Below are 27,155 nucleotides of genomic sequence, written 5' to 3' on the forward strand. Positions count from 1 at the left end.
AAAGCAAGAATGTATGTTTAGATACCAGCCCATTTTTTTTGTGAATAACCTGGGTTGTCCTTGCTGATTGGACAGCACCAATAAATAAGTGCTGTCCAGTGTGCTGAATCAAAAATTGGCTGGCTCCTTACCTTAGATGCCTTCTTTTTCAAATAAAGATAGCAAGAGAACGAAGAAAAAAATGATAATAGGAGTAAATTAGAAAGTTGTTTAAAATTACATGCACAAAAGAAACAATTTGGGTTCAGTGTCCCTTTAAGGGTGCTCAATAAGAAGCATTGAAAAAAAGGGGGGTGATAGAATGAATTAGAATAAAGTGAGGGTAAGGGGCCGATTTATTATCCTGCAGACGGACATCGATAAATGCCGACAGCATATGCTGTCGATATTTATCATTGCACAAGCAGTTCTGGTGAACTGCTTGTGCAATGCCACCCCCTGCAAATTTGCGGCCAATTGGCCGCTAGCAGGGGGTGTCAATCAACCCGATCGTATGAGATCGGGTGGATTGATGTCTGCAGCCTCAGAGGCAGCGGACGAGTTAAGGAGCAGCGGTCTTAAGACCGCTAACTCTTAACTCCTGTTTCTGGCGAGCCTGAAGGTTTGCGCGGAAACAGATGCATCAAGCTCCGAATGGAGCTTGATGAATCAGCCCCCAAGACCAATAGGAAAACATATGTATCAGATTGTGACATTTTGCATGTCGTATCCCCACCTATACTGAACATTTAAATACTTTAGTATTCGCTATGGAAAAGCTGTGTAAACATAATAAGAAGAATACATTACACTCCCAGTGAGGGGTCATAGAGATAAGTCTTCAAATGCTCATTTTCAATTGTTCTCTTTAAATATACAGAGATAAGGAGGCTATGTATGAGTGTGTATATAAAGAGTGATATTGTAAAGAAAATTGCTATCCCTACAAGCTTAGCCCTTTTTAATTAGTTAGTGGTTTTAAAGAGCAAAACCAGCTAGTTAAAATTCCAAAATAAACCTAAAGGAACAATGTCCTATTCATACTCTTCAGCTGATATAACAAGTCACTGGAAACCTGTTAATGGCAATCAAATTTTATAGTATGCTGTCACTTTAAAGGGGCATTATACTCATTTATGTTTATTTGTTGTATTATAAGAGGGTAATTTACTAAACTTATACACATAGGGGCCGAATTATCAAGCGGCAGGAGGACATGATTCGATAAATCTTATGACCGCTGCTTCTTAACTTAAGTTTCTGGCGAGCCAGAAACTTCGGGGGTAGATTGCCGCATCCGCTGCTTGATAAATCTATAGTCCATAGTGTCCCTGTGCTTGTTATTGAACATTTTAGTTCTCATGTTGGCTGCATTACACCCTCCCCTATGGGAGTTGTTCCTGAGTGAGTTGAAGAATCACTTGTTGGTAACCATTTATTTCCTGTTGTTAAAAACCAGTAAGAGGGATAACCCCCAATAAACTGTATGCTCCAGAAAGTAACCAAGTGTTCAGTGCTAGTGCATACTTAATGAATTACAAAAAATCTATATTAAAGCGTAATGTTAAAAATATACAGTGATAAATAAGTGATAAATCCATACAAGGATCAGGAGTTGGGGCTGCCTCCTCTTCAATCAAACGACTCCCATAAAAGGAAAGAATGTCATCTATGAAGTAAAACGGAAAAGAGGGCGCTCCTATGGTGAAATACGTTTCCACATTAAAAACGATCAAGTGAGAAATAAAACTATATACTCACAAACATATATGCACTCGATTGTGCAATAAAAGCAGGTTGAACTATCTGAGCTGTCCAGCAAAGCTCACACTCTGGTCTCCAAAGCTCCAACAACACCCATAGTGGCAGGTCAGATTTATGCTCTGGTATCCGCAAGTCGGAGTACTGGGATCTCTTTTAACCCCTTAATGACCAGCGCCGTACCCTGTACGTCGCTGGTCGTTATGCCCTGAGCTTCTCTCTGCCGCGATCTCGCTAAAAATATAGATTGCGCTATTTCTGCATGCACCACGAGTGGGGCACTGCTGAAATAGAGTTGCAGAGTTACAGATGCAGAGAGGGCAACTGCAGAGAGGGCTTCCACCCCCAGATCATGCTCGAGACTCAGGTTAAAAACAAAAAGTGCTTAATAAAACACTATGATTCACAACGCGTTTCTCAGTTTTGCAACTGTTTCTTAAAGGGACACTGAACCCAATTTTTTTTCTTTCGTGATTCAGATAGAGCATGCATTTTTAAGCAACTTTCTAATTTACTCCTATTGTCAATTTTTCTTCGTTCTCTTGCTATCTTTATTTGAAAAAGAAGGCATCTAAGCTTTTTTTTTTTGTTGTTCAGCACTCTGGACAGCACTTTTTTATTGGTGGATGAAATTATCCACCAATCAGCAAGGACAACCCAGGTTGTTCACAAAAAATGGGCCAGCATCTAAACTTACATTCTTGCATTTCATATAAAGATACAAGGAGAATGAAGAAAATTAGATAATAGGAGTAAATTAGAAAGTTGCTTAAAATTTCATGCTCTATCTGAATCGCAAAAGAAAAAATTTGGGTTCAGTGTCCCTTTAAGGTGATATAAAATATACAATAAAAAAAGACTTACTTAAATACCTTTTAAGTCGGCGTGCACCTCCTTCTACTGCGCATGACACAAAGAACTCTATTGATATACGTCAGTCATATTGAATTTAGCCATGTATTGTCAGTGCCCCGATATACCCAGCCAGAGGATCATCCCATCAACCAGAAACCTCAAATGCGATACATTTCCTCCCTAAGATTTAAGAATGGGTTTAATGCTAAGTAGTTAATTATTATTCGTGTGATTACAGATTATATGTCTTCACATTCCTGAGGTGTTTACTCCAACTCTTTTTTTACAGGTCTAGATGTTCTCCCCGTATACTGGATCCCACACGAACACTCTTGGAGACAAACAACAAAAGAGGAATCACAAGTAATTCTAGGAGTTTTATTGAAAGATTCATTAGTAACGTTGGATCTAAAGTTATTGGTCCCTGTTTTAATAAATCTACACCTACCACATATTTTTTCCCACATTTAAATAGACCTTTCTTATCCAACAAATTATTTTCCATAGAATTAATCTTCGATTTTCTGAAAGATTTTTTCATGACAATTTTACTAGGTGCCAATTTGTTCTTTAGAGTTGGTGCTCTTTTAAGGGTTCATAATGAGGAGTCGCTTACCAGTTCTTTTAGAACGGGGTCTTTCACCTGGGTAGCACTTTCTGATTAGTGTCTAAATGTAGCCACCAATCCGCAAGCGCTAACCAGGTGCTGGATCCTGAGCTTACATTCAAATAAAGATACCAAGAGAACGAAGAAAATTTGATAATAGGAGTAAATTAGAAAGTTGTTTAAAATTGCTGCTCTATCTGAATCATGAAAGTTTAATTTTGACTAGACACCAAAAAAAAAGGTTACTGGTTCACTTAGAAGTCCAAAGGGAGTGTTGTGAGTTTAGCCACTACCAAAACCAAAGCAAAAATGCTGTCTATTCAGTTTGCAATATGCCATACTCCCTCCCTTAGGCCTTACAGTTAACATCAACTAGGCCTCTGCTAGAATCATTGGATGTAAGGGTATCTCAAGACAGCCCCAATAATTCTAGTGATCATGATTTCATTAAAGGGACACTAAAGTCAAAATTAAACTTTCATGATTCAGATAGAGCAATTTTAAGCAACTTTCTAATTTACTCCTATTATCAAATTTTCTTCATTCTCTTGGTATCTTTATTTGAAATGCAAGAATGTAAGTTGAGATGCCGGCCCATTTTTGGTGAACAACCTAGGTTGTTATTGCTGATTGGTGGATAATATAGGAGTAAATTAGAAAGTTGTTTAAAATGTCATGCTCTATCTGAATCACAAAAGAAAAAAATTTGGGTTCAGTGTCCCTTTAAGAGCCGGCCCAATTTTGGTTCAGAACCTGGGTTGCACTTGCTTATTGGTGGCTAAATGTAGCCATCCAATCACAAGCGCTAGCCAGAGTGCTAAACCAAAAATGGGCCGGCTCCTTAGCTTACATTCCTACTTTTTCAAATAAAGATACCAAAAGAACAAAGAAATTGATGATAGGAGTAAATTAGAAAGTTTCTTAAAATTGCATGCTCTATCTGAATCATGAAATAAAAAATGTGGGTTTACTATCCCTTTAAGCATATTTTCCCCTGCGTTTTGAGAGGCTTGGTAATCATCTGTAGTTCTTATTTTGTGGTTTGATAATCCATAAGCGACATTTGTATGGAGTCTTGTGTTGTCTTCACTAATAAAGTGGACATTTATAGAATTGTTGGCAGATGTAATATAACATTTGCTGGTTCCACACTGGCTGCAAAGCAATATGGGTGGATTGTCCCCCACACCTTAGGTATGCCCACCATATTCCCTCTTGATATCAGGCCAAGTGTCCACTGTGTGCGGGAATCCTATGACAGGAATTCACTTGTTGAGAAAGACATTCCTAAACTTCCCAATTCCGACAGTGAAAATGCCTTGAATTATCCTTTATGACATGGTATAAACTAATAACTGATAGGCCAAGCTGGTCATCTGGGACATATTGGCTGTGATGTTTGTTTAATTTCTAGTACACTAGACCTATGTGAGCACCATAGTAATGATTCTGGACGATATGCAGATGAAAACATAGAAGCTGGAAGCAGTGCTTAAAAAATGTTGACCTTTTCTTGATAGTGCGGGCGCAAGCATATGACCCAGCAACTTGCATAAAACATACATAAGTGCAGCTGTAATAAGATGACAGCTGAAGATTCATTGATAGCTTCCTATCATTCTGTGTAAAATTATATCCAGATGCTTAAAGGGACAGTCTAGGCCAAAATAAACTTTCATGATTCAGATAGAGCATGTAATTTTAAACAATTTTCCAATTTACTTTTATCACCAATTTTGCTTTGTTCTCTTGGTATTCTTAGTTGAAAGCTTAACCTAGGAGGTTCATATGCTAATTTCTTAGACCTTGAAGCCCACCTCTTTCAGAATGCATTTTAACAGTTTTTCACCACTAGAGGGTGTTAGTTCACGTATTTCATATAGATAACACTGTGCTCGTGCACGAGAAATTATCTGGGAGCAGGCACTGATTGGCTAGACTGCAAGTCTGTCAAAAGAACTGAAAAAAGGGGCAGTTTGCAGAGGCTTAGATACAAGATAATCACAGAGGTTAAAAGTATATTATTATAACTGTGTTGGTTATGCAAAACTGGGAAATGGGTAATAAAGGGATTATCTATCTTTTAAAACAATAAAAATTCTGGTGTAGACTGTCCCTTTAATTGCAGAGTTGTATTTTGTAACCAATTTAAATTAACCTGAAAATAAATAGGTTCATCAATATGTGAAATTACTATACGTTGTGCCTGTGGCCAGTTATAGTGCGTGAAGATGCTGATTTAATAGCTTTGGATTAAAGTCATAAAACAAACAGAGAAATGACATAGATATAGCTTATAGGGCAGAAATGAGAAAGGGAAATAGGATTTGGTAAATCTGAAAGTACTTGTTACAAAAACAGCAACAACAGAACATAAACATCTAGTAGAGATATAAGGACAAGTACAGTAAGGCAAGGCACGAATACCTGGGATACACACACAGCTGTCCTGACAATTAAAGGGACAGTCAACACCAGAATTTTAGTTGTTTAAAAAGATAGATAATCCCTTTATTACCCATTCCCCAGTTTTGCAAAACCAACAGTTATATTAATATACTTTTTACTTCTGTGACTAACTTGTATCTAAGCATCTTCTGACCGCCCCTAATCACATGACTTTTAGTTATTATCTATTGACTTGCATTTTAGCCAATTAGTGCAGTGTCTGCCACTAGCCACGAGCGTGATCACAATGCTATCTATATGGCCTACATGAGCTTGCTCTCCCCTGCTGTGAAAAGTAATTAAAATAGAGGCGTCCTTCACGGTCTTAGAAATTATCATATGTGTCTTCCTAGGTTTGCTTTCAACTAGAATACCAAGAGAACAAAGCAAAATTGTTGATAAAAGTAAATTGGAAAGTTGTTTAAAATGACATGCCCTATTTGAAAAATGAAAGTTTTTTTTGGACTTGACTGTCCCTTTGCACTTCAGAACAGAAGGGCAGACTCAATAGCTGCCTGCTTCCTATCTTTCTATGAAACTTTTATAAGTGTTGCTGCTAAATCTCACTACCTTTAAAGCACCGAGGACCCATCTGCCCTTGTAATGACTTTTGCTCTTCATTTAAATATTATTTATAGATCGATGATAGACAGGATGGTTGCTAACAAAGTGGTGGTGTTAAATATATTTAAAGGGCCATGAAATTTATTTTTTCTTTCATGATTCAGATAGAGCATGCAATTTTAAACAACTTTCTAATTTACTTCTATTATCAAATTTACTTCGTTCTCAACTTTTGTTGAAAAGCAGAGATTATAGTGCATGTCTAGAGCATTATAGGGCAGCAGTTTTGCAAGAATGTTATCCATTTGCAAGAGCACTAAATGACAGCACTATTTCCTGCCATATAGTGCTCCATACACCTACCTAGGTATTGCTTCCACAAAGAACAATATAAGGACAAAGCAAATTTTATAATAGAAGGAAATTGGAAAGGGTTTTAAAATTGTATTCTCTGTCTGTAACACAAAAGAAACTTTTTAGGATTCATGTCCCTTTAACAAATATTTTTTTCACTGCTGTACCTAAAAATTCTTTTTTTTTTTTAGAAAACTGATGCCCTGAATGAAGCTATGTTTATGTTTTGATACTGTTTGAGTATCTTTGTTCACCAACAGAGATAAGGGAGCCGTCATCAGCAAGTGAGGGTCCTACTCCACAACTAGGGATGCACCGATACAGATACTAGTATCGGTACCGATACCAAGTATTTGCATGAGTACTTTTACTCGTGCGAATGCACCAATACTTAAACAGATACCTCCACTTCCTACCCATATGCTACCATATATACTGCATGTTCCCATTTCATTTTAAACTGGAGTGGAGACGAAACTAAAAATTGTTTACTACTGTTCTGCCAATACAAATTGCTGTTATTTGTATTATTGTAGGAGAGATCACTGTACCTCGTTCAGACAAACCCCTGAAGTACTGGGCAGTTAATAAACAGATTTCCAGCTCTGCTAAAATGGCCCAAAAATATCTTTCTGCCCCATGTAGTATGGTAGAAAGTTAAAGACTGTTCAACTTAAGAGTCGAACCTCCATACAAATGTCAGATTGATGTTATATAACAGCCCTACAAACCAATTGCATCACCCCTTTAAATTTAATATTTTATTTTAATATTTTTTATTTATAAACATGTTCAGTGAACTTTTTTTATTATTTCATAATGTCTTTTGAATTACAGTCCTTTTTAATAATAAAGAAGGAATCTTAAATAGTTAGTCTGTATTGTGCTTGGTAAACTTAGTAAAAAAAAAAAAGTATCGGTAATTGGTATCGGCGAGTATTTGAAAACAAGTATCGGTACTTGTACTCAGTCATAAAAAAATGGTATCGGTGCAACCCTACCCACAACTGTGTATAAACGTATTGTGCATGAAGTGCATAACTAACTCTCTGTCATATGCATGGTGTTTATTTCAGTTAAATGACTCTTTATCATATACTAAAAATATAAGACAAAATGACTTGACTTTCTTTATTTCACGTTTTTTCTGACTGAGTTGATCCTTCTAACACCATCAAACATATTTTGTGAGATTATTAAACAAAATTTTTATGAGTGATAAGCGCTACAATGTATTTCTTTTGCTAGCACTGCGACAAAACAGAATAAAAATTTGAAATTTTCTATTTCCATAAATTATTAACTTTATGGTATTTAAAAGGCATTAAGGAAATCAAGCCAAGCCAGTGACTGCCAGAAAACGGTCTTTCATGCTGGTTAGGAAGACATTTCCAATGTTTGGAATAAATTTGTTGTGTTAGAAAGCAATACATTCATTTTATTCTCAGGGACACAACAAAATATGGTTTTCCATCAGTTTCCTCCTCGTAATTAGAGGACACTCTGTGATGTGCTATACACAACTCAGAAGTTCCCTCCTACCCCTTGCAACCTTTATAGTGAATGATCAACATTTGAGTCCATTGTGTTTGCCTCTTAGAGGTGAGTCTAAAGCACACACGTTGATATATATTTAGGTACTGATGGTCACAGACTCCACAGCATAGCCACCGCCTTGCAGATGCCCACGTCATGGTGGTTGAAATAGCAAAGGCCTGCAAAGGTCACAGCAGAGAGCGCATAAAGGCCTGCATTTGCTAACTTAACCTTTGTATCTCCATGAACATAGTCGGTAAGTACCTGTCCAATGCCCCTAGATAGGAAACAGAAGAGATTACATTAGTGGTTGCTATAAAACAGAAAATAGTAAAGGGGCAGATTGATTAAATAGCTGCTGCGTGCTACAAGCAATGAAGGGTTAAAGTGATTGTAAGGTTTAATAAATAAGTGCCCGGTATCTAAAAATAATCTTAAAAACAGGGGCACTTTCATTCATTTAAACTTTACAATGAAGCTTCTTTTTTAAAATATTTACCTTTCCTTTATGGAAAACAGACCGGCGATTCTCCGCCCGCATCTCCTGCTGAAGTTAGCATATCTATGACAAATCTGGCTTCCTCCAATCGTTGAATACCCCATGAGCTGGATGCCAAATTGGAAGAAGCCGGATTCGTCATCAATCTGGTAACTACAGTACGAGATGCGGGCAGAGGATCGCCAGTCTGTTTACCATAAAGCAAAAGGTAAGTATTTAAAAAAAAGGTTCATTGTTAAAGAGACACTGTACCCAAATTTTTTCATTTGTGATTCAGATAGAGCCACAATTTTAAGCAACTTTCTAATTTACTATTATCAAATTGTCTTCATTCTCTTGGTATCTTTATTTGAAAAGCAAGAATGTAAGTTTAGATGCCGGCCCATTTTTGGTGAACAACCTGGGTTGTTCTTGTTGATTGGTGGATAAATGCATCCACCAATAAACAAGTGCTGTCCAGGGTCTGAACCAAAAATGGTCTGGCTCCTTAGCTTAGATGCCTTCTTTATCAAATACAGATAGCAAGAGAACAAAGAAAATTTGATAATAGGAGTAAATTAGAAAGTTGCTTAAAATTGCATGCTCTATCTGAATCACGAAAGAAAAAAATTGGGTTCAGTGTCCCTTTAAGTTTAATGAATCAATGAAAGTGCCCATGTTTAAGATTATTTTTAGATACCGGGCACTTATTCATTAAACTTTACAATCACTTTAACCAAATAATTGCTTGTGTTTTCTAAAATAAACGCGGAAAAAAAAATGGTCAGAGAACTTTAGGTTACTCTTAGGGCTATATATACAGATATTAACATAAGTTCCGTTAATATTAAACTGAATTTCAAAGACTACAAGGGACATTGTGCTCAAACAACATTTCATCTAAAAGAATAATTTAAAAAGGTATTACTTTCCATTATTGTTGTATATGCTGTGCTGAATAAACCAACTTTTTTTCTGTGTGAGCTGCCTATAATCAGCCAGTAAACAACACATAGCTAGGTATCAGCTGTACACAGACAGGCACTTTCCACTAGATTCACGTTATCTTATGCAAAATAATGTTATCGTATTTACTTATAGCTCATTTTTAAATATTATGTCCAGGAGTTTCAAATGTCCTAAGTTTTTAGGTTATTCTATCAGAGCTTTCATTTTTGGAGCAAGTACCCCTACAGGCATAACTTTTTGCCCTAAGTACCCCCAGCTGGAACACGTGAATTTCATTATGCAAAAACAATAAGGGGCAATTGTGAATACATCAGAATAATGAAAGGGCAAGACAGTGAGTACCATTTACAGGTATCAAGGGTACAAGGTTGCAGCTATTATATCTGTGACTTTACCCTTTCCTTACCAGTGGCCATGAAGAGTGAGAGCTGCCGCTAAAGAGTAGTCTATGGCAGGCCCAGGGTACAGATAAGCAGCTGGCAGGAGACCCAGCAGTGCCACACTCAGAACTCGCTCGCTGGTCCAGTGAATAGAGGCAGCTTTAGATCCCGCTAGAAGAGACACAGAAGGGCGTGACACAACAACAGGTTTAATCAGCATTAAACTTCCAATGCTCCAGTCCTGGTAGTGCCGGTTTATTACTAAATATTATTAGACCAGGGGCCAGAACTTCTACAAGCTGAAACATAATGCATCTCCAGGGCCGCTTGTCCGACACGTGCCAAGATCTCTGTACTGTGATAATAAACATATGAGGGAGCAAACAGATTTAAAAAAAGAAAAAAAGTAAGAATAATATGATGGGGGAATGGAGATAGATATAATATATATATATATATATATATATATATATATATATGTGCATGTGTGTGTATATATATATATATATATATATATATATATATATATATATATATATATATGTGCATGTGTGTGTATATATATATATATATATATATATATATATATATATATATATATATATATATATATATATATATATATATGTGCATGTGTGTGTATATATATATATATATATATATATATATATATATATATATATATATGTGCATGTGTGTGTATATATATATATATATATATATATATATATATATATATATATATATATATATATATATATATATATATATATATATATATATATATATATATATATATATATATATATATATATATATATATATATATATATATATATACACACACACACACACACACACACACACATACACACATACATACACACAGTTGTAAGCAAAAGTGTAGGCACCCCTGACAATTTCCATGATTTTCATTTATAAATAATTGTGTGTTTGGATCAGCAATTGCATTTTGATCTATCAAATAATTGAAGGACAAAGTAATATTTCAGTAGTGAAGTTGGGTTTATTGGATTAACAGAAAATCTGCAATATGCATCGAAATGAAATTAGACAGGTGCATAAATATGGGCACCCCAACAGAAATATTGCATCAATATTTAGTAGAGCCTTTGGCAGAAATAACAGCCTCTAGACGCTTCCTATAGCCTGTAATGAGTGCCTGGATTCTGGATGAATGTATTTTGGACCATTTCTCCTTGCAAAACATCTCCAGTTCAGTTAGGTTTGATGGTTGCCGAGCATGGACAGCCCGCTTCAAATCACCCCACGGATTTTCAAGGATATTCAGGTCTGGGGACTGTGATGGCCATTCCAGAACATTGAACTTGTTCCTCTGCATAAATGCCAAAGTAGATTTTGAGCAGTGTTTTGGGCCGTTGTCTTGTTGAAATATCTAGCCCCGGCATAACTTCAACTTTGTGACTGTTTTCTCCACATTATTCTCAAGTATCTGCTGATATTGAGTGGAATCCATGCGAGCCTCAACTTTAACAAGATTCCCAGTACAGGCACTGGTCACACAGCCCCACAGCATGATGGAACATCCACTAAATTTTACTGTGGGTAGCAAGTGTTTGTCTTGGAACGCTGTGTTCTTTTGCCGCCATGCATAACGCCCCTTGTTTTGACCAAATAACTTAATCTTTGCTTCATCAGTCCACAGCACCTTCTTCCAAAAAGAAGCTGGCTTGTCCAAATGTGCGTTTACATACCTCAAGCGACTCCGTATGTGGCGTGTGCAGAAAAGGCTTCTTCCGCATTACTCTCCCATACAGCTTCTCCTTGTGCAAAGTGCGCTGAGTTGTTTAACGATGCACAGTGACACCATCTGCAGCAAGATGATGTTGTAGGTCTTTGGAGGTGGTCTGTGTGCTGTTTTTGACTGTTCTCACCATCCTTGTCTTTTCCAATATTTTACTTGGCCTGCCACTTCTGGCCTTAACAAGAACTGTGCCTGTGGTCTTCCATTTCCTCACTAGCTTTTTGTAGCCTTCCCGTAAACCATAATGTTGAATAATCTTTGTTTTCAGGTCATTTGCGAGTTGTTTTGAGGCCCCCATGTTGCCACTCTTTAGAGGAGAGTCAAAGAGAACAACAACTTGCAATTGGCCACCTTAAATACCTTTTCTCATGATTGGAAGCCCCTGTCTATGAAGTTCAAGGCTTAATGGGCTCACCAAACCAATTGTGTGCCAATTAATCAGTGCTAGGTAGTTACAGGTATGCAAATCAACAAAATGACAAGGGTTCCCAAATGTATGCACCTGTCTAATTTCGTTTTGATGCATATTGCACATTTTCTGTTAATCCAATAAACCTCATTTCACTACTGAAATATTACTGTGTCCTTCAGCTATTTGACAGATCAAAATGAAATTGCTGAGCCAAACACCCAATTATTTATAAATTAAAATCATGGAAATTGTCAGGGGTGCCTAAACTTAAGCATACAACTGTATGTATACACACACACACACACGCACCTTCCACTAATCATGGTGCTACCATATTGGTACCTACGTTACACTGCTGGTAATGTGAAGGAGAGTTACTGCACATTATACACTAAATACATCTCATGCACCTCCTGCTAATCATGGTGCTGCCATATTGGTACCTAGGATACACTGCAGGTAATGTGAAGGAGAGTTACTGCACATTATACACTAAATACATCTCATGCACCTCCTGTTAATCATGGTGCATTCATATTGGTACCTAGGTTAAGCTGCAGGTAATGTGAAGGAGAGTTACTGCACATTATACAATAAATACATCTCATGGACCTCCTGCTAATCATGGTGCTGCCATATTGGTACCTAGGATACACTGCAGGTAATGTGAAGGAGAGTTACTGCACATTATACACTAAATACATCTCATGGACCTCCTGCTAATCATGGTGCTGCCATATTGGTACCTAGGATACACTGCAGGTAATGTGAAGGAGAGTTACTGCACATTATACACTAAATACATCTCATGGACCTCCTGCTAATCATGGTGCTGCCATATTGGTACCTAGGATACACTGCAGGTAATGTGAAGGAGAGTTACTGCACATTATACACTAAATACATCTCATGGACCTCCTGCTAATCATGGTGCTGCCATATTGGTACCTAGGTTACACTGCAGGTAATGTGAAGGAGAGTTACTGCACATTATATATTAAATACAACTCATGAACCTCCTGCTAATCATGGTGCTGCCATATTGGTACCTAGGTTACACTGCAGGTAATGTGAAGGAGAGTTACTGCACATTATATATTAAATACATCTCATGGACCTCCTGCTAATCATGGTGCTGCCATATTGGTACCTAGGTTAGGCTGCAGGTAATGTGAAGGAGAGTTACTGCACATTATATATTAAATACATCTCATGGACCTCCTGCTAATCATGGTGCTGCCATATTGGTACCTAGGTTAGGCTGCAGGTAATGTGAAGGAGAGTTACTGCACATTATACACTAAATACATCTCATGGACCTCCTGCTAATCATGGTGCTGCCATATTGGTACCTAGGATACACTGCAGGTAATGTGAAGGAGAGTTACTGCACATTATACACTAAATACATCTCATGGACCTCCTGCTAATCATGGTGCTGCCATATTGGTACCTAGGTTACACTGCAGGTAATGTGAAGGAGAGTTACTGCACATTATATATTAAATACAACTCATGAACCTCCTGCTAATCATGGTGCTGCCATATTGGTACCTAGGTTACACTGCAGGTAATGTGAAGGAGAGTTACTGCACATTATATATTAAATACAACTCATGAACCTCCTGCTAATCATGGTGCTGCCATATTGGTACCTAGGTTACACTGCAGGTAATGTGAAGGCGAGTTCCTGCACATTATACACTAAATACATCTCATGCACCTCCTGCTAATCATGGTGCATTCATATTGGTACCTAGGTTACACTGCAGGTAATGTGAAGGAGAGTTACTGCACATTATATATTAAATACAACTCATGAACCTCCTGCTAATCATGGTGCTGCCATATTGGTACCTCTGAGACACTGCAGGTATGTGAAGGACAGTTACTGCACTGCATCACTAAAAGATTTTAACATGTCGGCACCCATGACTAGAGGGAGGCGCGGAATAACCTCAATGCTTATAACGTATTTAGTGTTTCATCTCCCTTTAAAGCACAAACTGCACATAACGTTTTTAGTAGCGCTGATAGTGTGCTCAAAGATACAGAGAGCAGCAAAACAAAAATGTTTATTTGCGTTGTGAGCTTTTAAATTAGTGAAGGAGGTGGAGCAGAGCTGTGGTCAAACCCTGAATTAAGATAGCAGTGGAGATCTGAGTGAAAGAGCAGCCATCACTCAGGCCGGATTGCTGCTGCACCTCTTAAATAAACCAAAAAACACAATTTTATTCTTTCATGATTTAGATAGAGCATGCAATTTTAAACAACTTTCTAATTTACTCCTATTATCAATTTTTCTTCTTTCTCTTGCTATCTTTATTTGAAAAAAGAAGGCATCTAAGGTAAGGAGCCAGCCAATTTTTGATTCAGTACCCTGGACAGCACTTATTTATTGGTGCTGTCCAATCAGCAAGGGCAACCCAGGTTGTTCACAAAAAATGGGCCGGCATCTAAACGTACAATCTTGCTTTTCAAATAAACATACCAAGAGAATGAAGAAAAATTGATAATAGGTGTAAATTAGAAAGTTGCTTAAAATTGCATGCTCTATCTGAATCACGAAAGAAAAAAATTTGAGTTCAGTGTCCCTTTAACCCCTTAATGACCGGACCATTTTTCAAATTTCTTACCCTTAATGACAATGGCTATTTTTACATTTCTGCACTGTTTGTGTTTAGCTGTAATTTTCCTCTTATTCATTTACTGTACCCACACATATTATATACTGTTTTTCTCGCCATTACATGAACTTTCTAAAGATACCATTATTTTCATCATATCTTATAATTTACTATAAAAAAAAATATAAAGTATGAGGAAAAAATGGAAAAAAACACACTTTTTCTAACTTTGACCCCCAAAATCTATTACACATCTACAACCACCAAAAAAAAACCATGCTAAATAGTTTCAATTTTTTGTCCTGAGTTTAGAAATACCCAATGTTTATATGCCCCTTGCTTTTTTTGCAAGTTATAGGGCAATAAGTACAAGTAGCACACTGCTATTTCCAAAACATTTTTTTTCAAAACTAGAGATAGTTACATTGGAACACTGATATCTGTCAGGAATCACTGAATAATCCTTCACATGTATATATTTTTAAAAAGAAGACAACCTAAGGTATTAAACTTGGGGTATTTTGACTCTCTTCATGCAACCATTTTAGCACCAATCAATGCCAAAGTTTTAAAAGAAAAAAAATAAGTGGTGAATTTTTGACAAAATAGCAATTTAAGAATACATGTACTGAGAATGTTAAGGGTTACTACAAAATAACACCCCAATATGTGTTCAGCAACATCTCCTGAGTACAGTGATACCACCTATGTATAGGTGTGTCGGGTTCTCTGGGGGCTAAAAGGCCTTATTTTTAGGTAGTGCATTCCAGTTTTCCAACTTGGAATTTTCACATCTGTCATCATGCACCCATGTCCTATTTGGAACATTTATGAAGCCAGCCAATGTAATTTACCCCCAACAAACTATATTTTTGAAAAGTAGACACCCTAGGGTATTTCAAATGCTGGTATTTTAACACTTTCCATGCACTAATTCAAGCACCAGTCTTTGGCAAACTTTTGGGTAGTCATTTTTTTGTGTTATTTTTCATACACATTGTACTTTAGGCATGGATTCTCAATTCCTGTTATGTGTTACTGTCAAAAAACACCTCAACATGTGTTCAACAACATCTCCTGAGTACAGTGATACCACCCATGTATAGGTGTGTTGGGTTCCCTGGGGGCTAAAAGGCCTTATTTTTAGGTGGCGCTTTCCAGTTTTCCAACTTGAAATTTTCACATCTGTCATCATGCACCCATGTCCTATTTGGAACATTTCTGAAGCCAGCCAATGTAATTTACCCCCAACAAACCATATATTTTTGAAAAGTAGACACCCTAGGGTATTTCAAATGCTGGTATTTTAACACTTTCCATGCACTAATTCAAGCACCAGTCTTTGGCAAACTTTTGGGTAGTCATTTTTTTGTGTTATTTTTCATACACATTGTACTTTAGGCATGGATTCTCAATTCCTGTTATGTGTTACTGTCAAAAAACACCTCAACATGTGTTCAACAACATCTCCTGAGTACAGTGATACCACCCATGTATAGGTGTGTCGGGTTCTCTGGGGGCTAAAAGGCCTTAATTTTAGGTGGCGCATTCCAGTTTTCCAACTTGAAATTTTCACATCTGTCATCATGCACCCATGTCCTATTTGGAACATTTCTGAAGCCAGCCAATGTAATTTACCCCCAACAAACCATATATTTTTGAAAAGTAGACACCCTAGGGTATTTCAAATGCTGGTATTTTAACACTTTCCATGCACTAATTCAATCGCCAGTCTTTGGAGAATGTGTGTGGTGGTATTTTTTATTTTTACACACACATTGCTTTTTGGCTGTGATTTTGGAGAATGTGGTAAAAGTTATTGCAAGAAAACAGTCCAGGTTGTTTTCTGTAAGACCTCCTGAGTACATCTATACCCCCCATGTATAGGTTTGCCAGGATTTTGGGAAGGTTCTGTTACAATTTTAGGACTTGCATTGCATTGAGTATTTCTTCTGATAGGCCTATCTTTAGTTTGGGGCCAAGCGCATTACCCCAGGACTATTTATTGTCATGAAAGTTTATATATTTGAAATGTAAACACCCCAAGGTATTGTATATGTAGTGCTTTGATGCCTTTGATGGAACCGTTTTAGCCAAAAAAAATGGGAGACAGTGTATGGTGGTAATTTTTTAATTTTCAGTTTTACATTGTTTGACTATAATTTAGGAGAGCCTGTTGTAAGTTATTGCAAAAACACAATACAGGTTGTTTTCTATAAGACCTCCTGAGTACACCTATGCCCCCCATGTATAGGTTTGCCAGAAGTTTGGGAAGGTTCTGTTAGAATTTTATGTCTTGTAATTTTAGTTAAAAGTGAGAGTATTTCTTCTCATAGGCCTATCTTTAGTTTGGGGCCAATCGCATACCCCAGGTCTATTTATTGGCATGAAAGTGTATATATTTGAAATGTTGACACCCCAAAGTATTGTATATGGAGTGCTTTGATGCCTTTGATGGAACCGTTTTAGCCAAACAAATTGGAGACAGTGTATGGTGGTAATTTTTCAATTTTCAGTTTTACACACACACTGCTTTTTTACTCTAATTTAGGAGATCCTGTTGTAAATTATTGCAAAGAAAAAGTCTGGAGCAGTAAAAGTAAAAAATAAATTCAGGAACAGTAAATGTAAAAAAAATTAAAATTTCACCAATGTATGGTAGCGTTTAAAGCAGTCACCAATGCAGAGTCCAGGTTGTCCAGGGCAATCAGGACAGTAGAATGTGGTATCCTTTCTCAGCCCCCTTTTATAGCAGACTCTGCATCTTTTTTGTGGTTTCTGCTGTGTGGTAGTATGAGGAATTTTAAAAATAAAGTGGGTAGCCCCAACTCTGCTTTCCCCCATCACCGCCTGGGGAGCAGGTGCATCTTGGTACAAAATCACCGAAATGACCTGGAGCTGGAACTGCAAAAAAGTGAGTTTCATTTCGGGATTTGCTTTTTTGTTCAACAAGAAAGCGTTGTAGGTTGCAATTTGCATAAGATAAATTGCAACCTTTTTGTACCAGGCCCTTGTCTTCCGCATAATTAGGTAGGGTTGAAGCAGCTGATCTGCCAGATCAACCCCACCCATATGCCGATTATAGGCCTTGATGCACACTGGCTTGTTTGTGACCTCAGCTGTGCCACGTACAGAGACCTCCACAGTCCTTTCAGTGTGGATGGTGCTGAGAAGGTATACATCCTTCTTGTCTCTATATTTGACTGCCAAGAGCTCCTCTTGGCGCAGAGCTGAGGTCTCCCCCCTTCGTAGCCGGGTGCGTGACAGTTGCTCTGGGAATCCTATGCGGTTCTTACGGATAGTACCGCAAGCTACTGTATCAAAACAATACAGTAGTTTGAATAAAAGGACACTTGTATAGAAATTATCAAGATACAAGTGGTACCCTTTGTTCATTAGGGGTTGAATTAGGTCCCAGACAATCTTGCCACTGGTTCCCATATGTTCTGGGCAACCTGGAGGGTCAAGCTGGGTATCCTTTCCCTCATACACCCGGAAGGCCTGAGTATACCCACTGTCACTCTCACAGACCTTATACACTTTCACTCCATACCTGGAGCGCTTGGAAGGAATATACTGCTTGAATCCCAGCCTTCCCTTATACTTCATCAGGGATTCATCTACGCAGATATTCTTTCCAGGTGTATAAGCCTCTGCAAACCTGGCAGTGAAGTGGGTTATCAGGGGGCGGATCTTGTACAGCCTGTCAAATTGGGGATGCTCCCTAGGGAGGCAAAGGCTGTTGTCATTAAAATGCATGAAACGAAGTATCATTTCATACCTTTGCCTAGGCATAGACTGTCTGTAAATGGGGGTACAGCAGATGGGGCTAGTGCTCCAGTAGGAGCGGATGGATGGCTTCTTGATTATGCCCATCAGCATTGTGAGTGCCCAGAATTTTAGAAATTCTGACACGTCAATGGGGGCCCATTGCTGCTTTGCCCAAAAAGACTGAGGCTTAGCAGCACGGAATTGCTGGGCATACACATTAGTTTGGGAGACAATGTTCCCCAAAACATCATCCCCCATAAAAAGCTGCATAAATTGAAGGGGGGTAAATCCTGTGACATCCAGATTGATGCCAGGATTTTCTGTGAAAGGAGGGATATCTGGCCTCTGGAGATTAGGCACTACCCACTCCTCAGCAGCTGGAGCAACACGTCTCCTTCTGGCAGGGGGCTCAGAAGCCACAGATACATCACTAGCACTAGATTCATTTCTAGATACACTTATTTCACTAGATGATGTATCTGAGCACTGACCAGGGTCAAAATCAGAGCCTGCGTCAGAGGCAGAGGCATCAGAATCTGAAGCCAGGATGGCATAAGCCTCGTCAGCAGTATAAAAACGCTGTGCCATTATAAATATATATTAATGCCTAAAGCAGTGATCTACACACAGAAGGGGTTAATGGCTTTTACAAACAAATTAAATAGCAGTGATATCAATGCCTAAAGCAGTGATCTGCGGCACAAAAGGGGTTAATGGCTTTTACAAACAAATTAAATAGCAGTGATATCAATGCCTAAAGCAGTGATCTGCGGCACAAAAGGGGTTAATGGCTTTTACAAACAAATTAAATAGCAGTGATATCAATGCCTAAAGCAGTGATCTGCGGCACAAAAGGGGTTAATGGCTTTGGGTCTTACAATAAAATTAATCAATGCCTAAGCAGTGATCTACGCACAGAACCTACGTTAATGGCTCTTACAAAAAAAATTAAATTAATGCTTAAGCAGTGATAAAGCAGTTATCTGCAGCACAAAAGGGGTTAATGGCTATTATAATAGACTTTGGGTCTTACAATAAAATTAAAATTAACAAATTAAATAGCAGTGATATCAATGCCTAAAGCAGTGATCTGCGGCACAAAAGGGGTTAATGGCTTTTACAAAAAAAAAAAATAGCAGTGATATCAATGCCTAAAGCAGTGATCTGCTGCAGAAAAGGGGTTAATGGCTTTTACAAACAAATTAAATAGCAGTGATATCAATGCCTAAAGCAGTGATCTGCGGCACAAAAAGGGGTTAATGGCTTTGGGTCTTACAATAAAATTAATCAATGCCTAAGCAGTGATCTACGCACAGAACCTATGTTAATGGCTCTTACAAAAAAAATTAAATAAATTTAAATAAATGCCTAAGCAGTGATAAAGCAGTTATCTGCAGCAAAAAAGGGGTTAATTGCTATTATAAGAGACTTTGGGTCTTGCAATAAAATTAAATAAATATTAACCACCGCCTAAAGCAGTGATCTGCGCACAGAAGGTGTTAATGACTCTTAGAAGAGCCTGTATATCAATGCAGTGATATCAACGCCTAAAAATATTAACTATAATCAATGCCTAAAGCAGTGATATAAAAAATTAATTTAAAAAATTATATTTTTAAATTAACCCCTAAAAAAATGCAGACAGCAAAAAAGGTGCTGCTGTGTGCTCCTGTGCAAGATCAATGCTTATGCAGAGATCAATGGCACAGATGGGTTAAAAATTATATATATATATACCAACAACAGAGTGGCTCTGAAAAGAGCCTTTGGGTCTGATATTTTTCAAAATTTAAATGCAATGGCACTCTCCCTCTCAATACAGATCTGTCTCTCTCCTTCACTAAACAACAAGTGAGGAGAGGGAGGCAGATCCATGGTGGTCATAGTCAATATTTACAAATATTGACTTGATCAGCCAAATGGTGATCACTCTAACAAGTGATCACATTTAGAGGCAATTTCTGATTGGATGTTACTAGCCTGCCTCTAATGATGAGGCAAGCTAGGAACACCCTCCAGACTGAAGCCATGCCCTTAGAAGGGCAGCACCCGGCACCATCTTGCCTGCAGACACCATATTGTCTGCAGGCAAAGTATATAGAAATTTTATTTTATTTTAAATGTTCCCTTTTTTATTTTATTTTTTTTAAAAAAAACATCATATGCTGAGTGCCTTTACCCAACAAGGCACTCAACATGTCAGGGGCCAGCATCGGAAGCGATCAAATGCTTCCGATGCACTAAACTGCCGGGAGTTTAAGATCTGAAGCTCCCCGGCAGTTTAGTTACGTATTGCACAATGCCTCAACATGCAGGCATTGTAGCAATACGGTTAGAGCAGCTGAAGCGATCACCGATCGCTTGCAGCGCTCGTTTTACCGGCTGACGTACCAGGTACGTCAATTGTCATTAAGTGACAGTTTTTCACTGACGTACCTGGTACGTCAGCTGTCACTTAAGGGTTAAGCAACTTTCTAATTTACTCCTATTATCAATTTTTCTTCGTTCTCTTGGTATCTTTATTTGAAAAAGCAGGAATGTAAGCTTACGAGTCGGCCCATCTTTGGTTCAGTACCTGGGTAGCGCTTGCTGATTGGTTTCTAAATGCAGACACCAATCAGCAAGCGCTATCCAGAGTGCTGAAAAAAAATGGGCCTACTCGTAAAGCTTACATTCCTGCTTTTTTTAAATAAAGATACCAAGAGAACATTGATAATTGGAGTAAATTGGAATATTGCTTAAAATTGCATGATCTAACTGTATCATGAAAGAAAACATTTGGGTTCACTATCCCTTTAACATAAAGCCAGAACATAATGTGGCACAATCTTTGTGGTTCTTGATATTTTTAATACAATTAGTATTTCCTTTTAATGCTGTATACATACCATGTCGAATTGGGGGAAACTGTACTGGGGAACCTTGAAGTGCATGGTGTTCTTGAGGCAAAGCAGCCGTAGGTCTAATTAGGAAGGATTTGTTGAAGGCAAATACTGTAAGAGAGATTTTTTTATTTTTTTTTAAATGTAACAAAGTGGCAAAAACATTTTTATGGCAATAAACGCATCACAGGCTTGCAGTCTAATCACAGAACGCCCAACTGTTGTTCAACTAAACGTACTGCACTCTCACACTATATAAAGCTGTCAGTAGGAGCTAGCTGAACACATCTGATGAGCCAATGACAAGAGGTATACATGTGCTGCCAACAATCAGCAGCTAGCTCTCAGTAGTGTGCTGTTGCTCCTGGGCATACCTAGGTATGATTTTCAACAAAGGATACTAAAAAACACAGCAAATGATAGAACAGAAGTAAACTGGTAAGTTGTTTAAAGCTGCAGCTCTATCTGAATCATGACTGTTTAATTTTGACTTTGCTGTCCCTTTAAAGCAGGGATGGGGAACCTTGCCCCCCAGATGTTTCAGAACTACATTTCCCATGATGCTTAACTGGCCTTCAGAGTGCCTAAGCATCATGGGTAATGCAGTTCTAAAACATCAGTAGTGCCAAGGTTCCCCCTTCCTGCTTTAAAGGAACATGAAACCCAAAATGTTTTCTTTGTGATTCAGACAGAGCATACTATTTATAAAAATAAAAAAAGTTTCCAATTTACATGTATTATCAAATTTGCTTTGTTCATTCCCATGGTATTCCGTGTTGAAGAGTTACCTAGCTAGATGTCTGAAGCACCACATGACAGGACATAGTGCTGCCATCTAGTGCTTTTTCTAATGTACAACATTCTTGCAAAACTCCTGCAGACACGTGCATGCTCCTTAGCGAACGTCCCTGCTTTTCAACAAAAGATACCAAGAGAATGAAGAACATTTTATAATAGAAGTAAATTAGAAAGTTGATTAAAACTATATATTCTGCCTGAATCATGAAATAAAATGTTTGAGTTTTATGTCCCGTTAAAGGGACATGAAACCCAAAATTGTTCGTTCATCATTCAGATAGAGAATACAATTTTAAACAACTTTCCAAGTTACTTATATTATTTAATTTGCTTCCCTCGCTTGTTATCTTTTGCTGAAAGCTTTATCTAGAAAAGCTCAGGAGCAGCAGAGAACCTAGGTTCTAGCTGTTGATTGGTAGCTGCATATATATATTGATTGTGATTGGCTCACCCATGAGTTTAGTTAGAAACCATTAGTGCATTGCTTCTACTTCAACAAATGATACCAAGAGAATGAAACAAATTAGATAATAGAAGTAAATTAGAAAGTTGTTTAAAATTGTATTCTCTATCTTAAACATGAAAGAAAAATGTTGGATTTCATGTCCCTTTAAGTTTACTGAACTATAATAAATGATGAAGTGATAATGAAAAAAAAGATTGTACTAAAAAAGTGAAATAAAAAGATTCGTAAAGGGACAGTCTACTAGAAAATTGTAATAGTTTAAAAAGATAGATATCCCTTAGTTACTCATTACTCAGTTTTGCGCAACCAACACAGTTGTATTAATTTATGTTTTACCTCTGTGATTCCCTTGTATCTAAGCCTCTGCAGACTGCCCCCTTACCTCAGTTCTTTTGACAGACTAGCAATTTCACCAATCAGTACTGGCTCATAAATAACTCCATGGGAGTGAGCACATTATCTATATGGCACACGAAAACCAAAACACTCTAGCTGTGAAAAACTATCAAAACGCACTGGGATAAGAGGCAGCCTGCAGGGGTTTAGGAAAAAAGCAGAGATTTAGAGGCTATAAAAGTATATTAATATAACTATGTTGGTTGTGCAAAGCTGGGAAATGGGTAGTAAATGCGTTATCTATTTTTTTAAACAATAAAAAAAATCAAGGTGATTTAAAGGGACAGTCTACACCATAATTGTTATTGTTTAAAAAGATAGATAATCCCTTTATTACCCATTCCCTAGTTTTGCATAACCAACACTGTTATATTAATACACTTTTTACCTCTGTGATTACCTTTTTTTGGACTAGACTGTCCCTTTAAACTGGTATTTAAAATAAAATGTTTGTTGGGTATTAACTCTTGAGAGTATAAGACCCTCATATGCAGTGACCAATCCCCTCAGATGTAATAACACATTATAATGTATGTTTAAGACAAATACGATTTAATTACTGAAACAGAACAGTCAGATAAAGATACAAATACCCACAGCCCCTATAACTGAGGTCTGCCCGCACTAACCTCGTCCTCCTCTGCACAGGGAGCTCAGTCTCACCATAGAAGCCATGTTGTCACCAATCAAGGTCACACTGTAACCCGGAAGTGAACAAACGTCACTAAAGGCCAGTGAGCAGTTTAAAAGACAATAACTTTATTAACTGAGACAACAAACACTTTGATGTATATATGGTTGTTATATTGTATTTATTATTCATATGGTTATTATTATATTTTAGCTACTAAACACCCACTGTATCATTACTAACATCCTGCAGTTTTGTTACTTAGCATTGCATATTGAGAGGAGGCTTGACACGCTGCTCAGCCAATAGGAGCGTAGGTGTGTGTTCCAAGCCTCGTTCCTGAACAGGAAGTGCTCAGCCAACCAAAGCGTGGTTCCTGGTATCCATCACTGTGCGCTTTTGGTTGTCAGACAGACACTCGGGAAGGTCATGGCTGACTTCGGGTCTGATATTGACCTGTCTGGGGTTGACCCGAGCCCGGCAGAGGCTGCTGAGCTGCAGAGGATGATCGCGGTAGAGCAGCAGAAAGCGCAGTTTACGGCTCAGGTGAGGGATGTGAGGATTCTGTGTAGTCTCTATAGGTGACCCGAGTACAGTTACATCATTTTATAATAAACACAAATGTGTTGGGCACCTTTAATTTAAATAGACGTTTCATATCAAAAAACATTTTCTTAAAACATATCTAAATACATTATAGGTCTAAGGTTATTCCTCCTGAAATAAGAATCAGTTTTACATTGTGTAGCATGAGGCTGTGCATTCCTGGCTGCAATGTGTAGATAAATTGGTAAATTAATTTCCACTACTCACAATGTCGTGCTCTGCCAGATTTGGGCATTTTTTCTATCTACAAAATATTATCACAAATTCTTGGTTTTGCAGTTCTGAAAACTGTGATATTTGTGTCTGCAGAGGTAGCAATGTCTCTTCTTCACAGTAGTTATAAAATAAAGCATCTTTGTGAATTTCACTTTAAAAAAAATAAATCTGGCTATGAAAAGTTCCAAATGCAGCTACTTGCGACTATATTTGTTTGTAGGAACGAATCACAAATGCACATGCCTAATTAAACATACAGAAAAAGACCTTAAAGGGATACTAAACCCAATTTTATCTCTTTCATGATTCAGATAGAGCATGCAATTTTAAGCAACTTTCTAATTTACTTCTATTATCAAATTTTCGTTATTCTCTTGCTATCTTTATTTACATAGAAGGAATGTAAAGCTTAGGAGCTGGCCCATTTTAGGTTCAGAACCCTGGATAGTGCTTGCTTATTGGTGGCTACATTTAGCCACCAATAAGCAAGTGTAACCCAGGTTCTAAACTAAAAATTGTCCGGCTCCTAAGCTTTATATTCCTGCTTTTTAAATAAAGATAGCAAAAGAAAAAAAAAATTGATAACAGGAGTAAATTAGAAAGTTGCTTAAAATTGCAGCATTTCAGAAAGTCCCGAATCTCATAATTCATATAGTTACTTATTTAATCTTTTTATTTAGCTACATGTATGTTTGTTTTTTACAGGTGCACAACTTTATGGATGTTTGCTGGGACAAGTGCATAGACAGACCTGGCACAAAATTGGACTCCAGAACTGAAAGCTGCCTTGTTAGCTGTGTAGATAGATTCATTGATACAACCCTGTCTATTACCAACCGCTTTGCGCAGATGGTACAGAAAGGAGCACATTGAATTCAGTCCCAGATCACAGATTTCTTATTATTGGTATTAATCAATATGAAGTGTATTTGCTACCCGGCGCTCCACAACAGATCATCTCTTCAAATGCGTGGATAATCTCCAGCAGACCACTTCTGTTATGACATTTTGTTTTGTAGATCTTCAATACAAACTATCAGTTTTAGTTGGACAAGTCAACATCCATAAATTTACATTTTAATGTATTTGCTGTCTAAATAACACGTTGATTCTCATCATGAATATGTGAGAAGTTCAGTGTTATGAATGTAGAATAAATTGATCGGAATTCTAGCTTGCCATTGGTCAATATGTGATCCAGTAGAACAAAAGCAGTATCTGAGCCAAGATCTGGAAACTATAAAGTAATTCTATCCAAAATGTATATTCTGCAATATCAAACATTCTTTCAGTAACGATACATAGCAGGAACATATGGAAAACAGCAGACAAGCCTGAGGTTTTTAGTTTTATCTGTGTAATACACAGTGGGCTGAATAGCCGACAGTAATAGGGTTTTTTTAATGAAAATATGGAACAGAATAAAAATAGCTGTAGGGAAAAAAAATTTGATACTAGAGTTTGTTTGTTTTTTATATTAGGGACTGCAGTTTGGGCTTTCAATATGTTAGGTAAAGGTCCTGTCATCACTGATAAGTTCCTTATAAATCTTGGATTTGATCCCAGAGGAAAATATAAAATAGTGGTACCCGCAAACCCCCCCGCCCCCCCGTGCACACTCAGACACAAAAGCATTAGTATATACACACAGTTTACTCACTAGCATCTATCAGTTTCCCCCATATAAACACACAACAATCTCTTACCTGAGATACACAGAACTGTACAAAACAGCAATTTATTAGTATTTTTTTTTTAGATGTTAATTTTGTGTAAGAAACAATGAGAGGCTAAAATGACATTCCATTAATGTTATCATATAGTAAATGTAATGTATATAAGTATACTTAAATGGACAGTATACACCAATTTTCTTATAATTGAATGTAATTGACACTACTACAAAGAAGAATATGCACAGATACTGATCTAAAAATCCAGTATAAAACCTTTTAAAAACTTACTTAGAAGCTGCCAGTTTAGCTCTGTTGATGAGTCTGTAAATGCGCGTATACATCTGACACTGGGGCTTGGTTAGGAGTCTGAAAATCAGCGTAATGTTATAAAAAAATAAATAAGCAAAACTACATTTTTATAAAAACACTCCCAGATGGGCTATATAAATGGATCATCTACAAAACATTTATGCAAAGAAAAAATATAGTGTATAATGTCCCTTTAAAACCATGCAGATAAGGTTTAAAATACAATACTTGTAATTATTAATCTGTCAACTCTTTGTAGCCTTTTGTGGTCCCCTCCCCCTGCATCACATTGCTTATTTTGAAACAAGGGAAAGGGAGTACATGTGTAGTCAACAGCACTTAAATGACAATTTAGTTTCGTTTGAGATTGAGATGTGCTGTTTTCTTGTTACTTGAGGGATCAGGGGCTGTGCAGTATTCTTTGTGTGTGGCTCTTAGCCAAGTGTGACGGCTGCCAATCAAATATGTGCACCAGGTTATGTCTACTGATTGGCTTAAAAAAAAAAAGGACAACCTGTATGAGTTTCCATCTTCTATAGTGCAGAATATGTCCCATTAGACCCCTCTCCCCCACAAACACAGAATTTAAACACTGCTGTATACAATATAAGAACCAAATACAGCATCTGATATAGTTACACACAATAG

General features: G+C 37.4%; 2 protein-coding genes across 2 annotated transcripts; one reads left to right on the plus strand and one right to left on the minus strand.

Annotated features, from left to right (window-relative positions):
• Nucleotides 1-7,685: 7,685 nt before the first annotated feature.
• LOC128637972 (succinate dehydrogenase [ubiquinone] cytochrome b small subunit, mitochondrial) lies at nucleotides 7,686-23,800 on the minus strand. Its single transcript, XM_053689857.1, has 4 exons — nucleotides 23,699-23,800; nucleotides 21,416-21,520; nucleotides 9,958-10,102; nucleotides 7,686-8,381 (listed from the first exon to the last, which is right to left on the minus strand). Exons 1-4 carry the CDS (start codon nucleotides 23,742-23,744, stop codon nucleotides 8,216-8,218), a joined length of 462 nt encoding a protein of 153 aa, XP_053545832.1. The 5' UTR covers nucleotides 23,745-23,800; the 3' UTR covers nucleotides 7,686-8,215.
• A 291-nt stretch (nucleotides 23,801-24,091) lies between these two features.
• On the plus strand, nucleotides 24,092-25,695 carry LOC128637973 (mitochondrial import inner membrane translocase subunit Tim8 A). Its single transcript, XM_053689858.1, has 2 exons — nucleotides 24,092-24,246; nucleotides 25,228-25,695. Exons 1-2 carry the CDS (start codon nucleotides 24,130-24,132, stop codon nucleotides 25,393-25,395), a joined length of 285 nt encoding a protein of 94 aa, XP_053545833.1. The 5' UTR covers nucleotides 24,092-24,129; the 3' UTR covers nucleotides 25,396-25,695.
• The last annotated feature ends 1,460 nt before the right edge of the window (nucleotides 25,696-27,155 follow it).

The sequence above is a fragment of the Bombina bombina genome, chromosome 8, assembly GCF_027579735.1.
Source record: "Bombina bombina isolate aBomBom1 chromosome 8, aBomBom1.pri, whole genome shotgun sequence".
NCBI lineage: Eukaryota > Metazoa > Chordata > Amphibia > Anura > Bombinatoridae > Bombina > Bombina bombina.

Bases quoted from the DNA above. Each gene is read 5' to 3' on its own strand.
- LOC128637972 (XM_053689857.1), bottom strand. From the start codon at position 23,744: ATGGCTTCTATGGTGAGACTGAGCTCCCTGTGCAGAGGAGGACGAG. The intron at 21,521-23,698 runs GTTAGTGCGGGC...TCTCTCTTACAG, and splicing joins CCTGTGCAGAGGAGGACGAG to TATTTGCCTTCAACAAATCC. The intron at 10,103-21,415 runs GTATGTATACAG...TGTCTCTTCTAG, and splicing joins GTTTCCCCCAATTCGACATG to CGGGATCTAAAGCTGCCTCT.
- LOC128637973 (XM_053689858.1), top strand. From the start codon at position 24,130: ATGGCTGACTTCGGGTCTGATATTGACCTGTCTGGGGTTGACCCGAGC. The intron at 24,247-25,227 runs GTGAGGGATGTG...TGTTTTTTACAG, and splicing joins AAGCGCAGTTTACGGCTCAG to GTGCACAACTTTATGGATGT.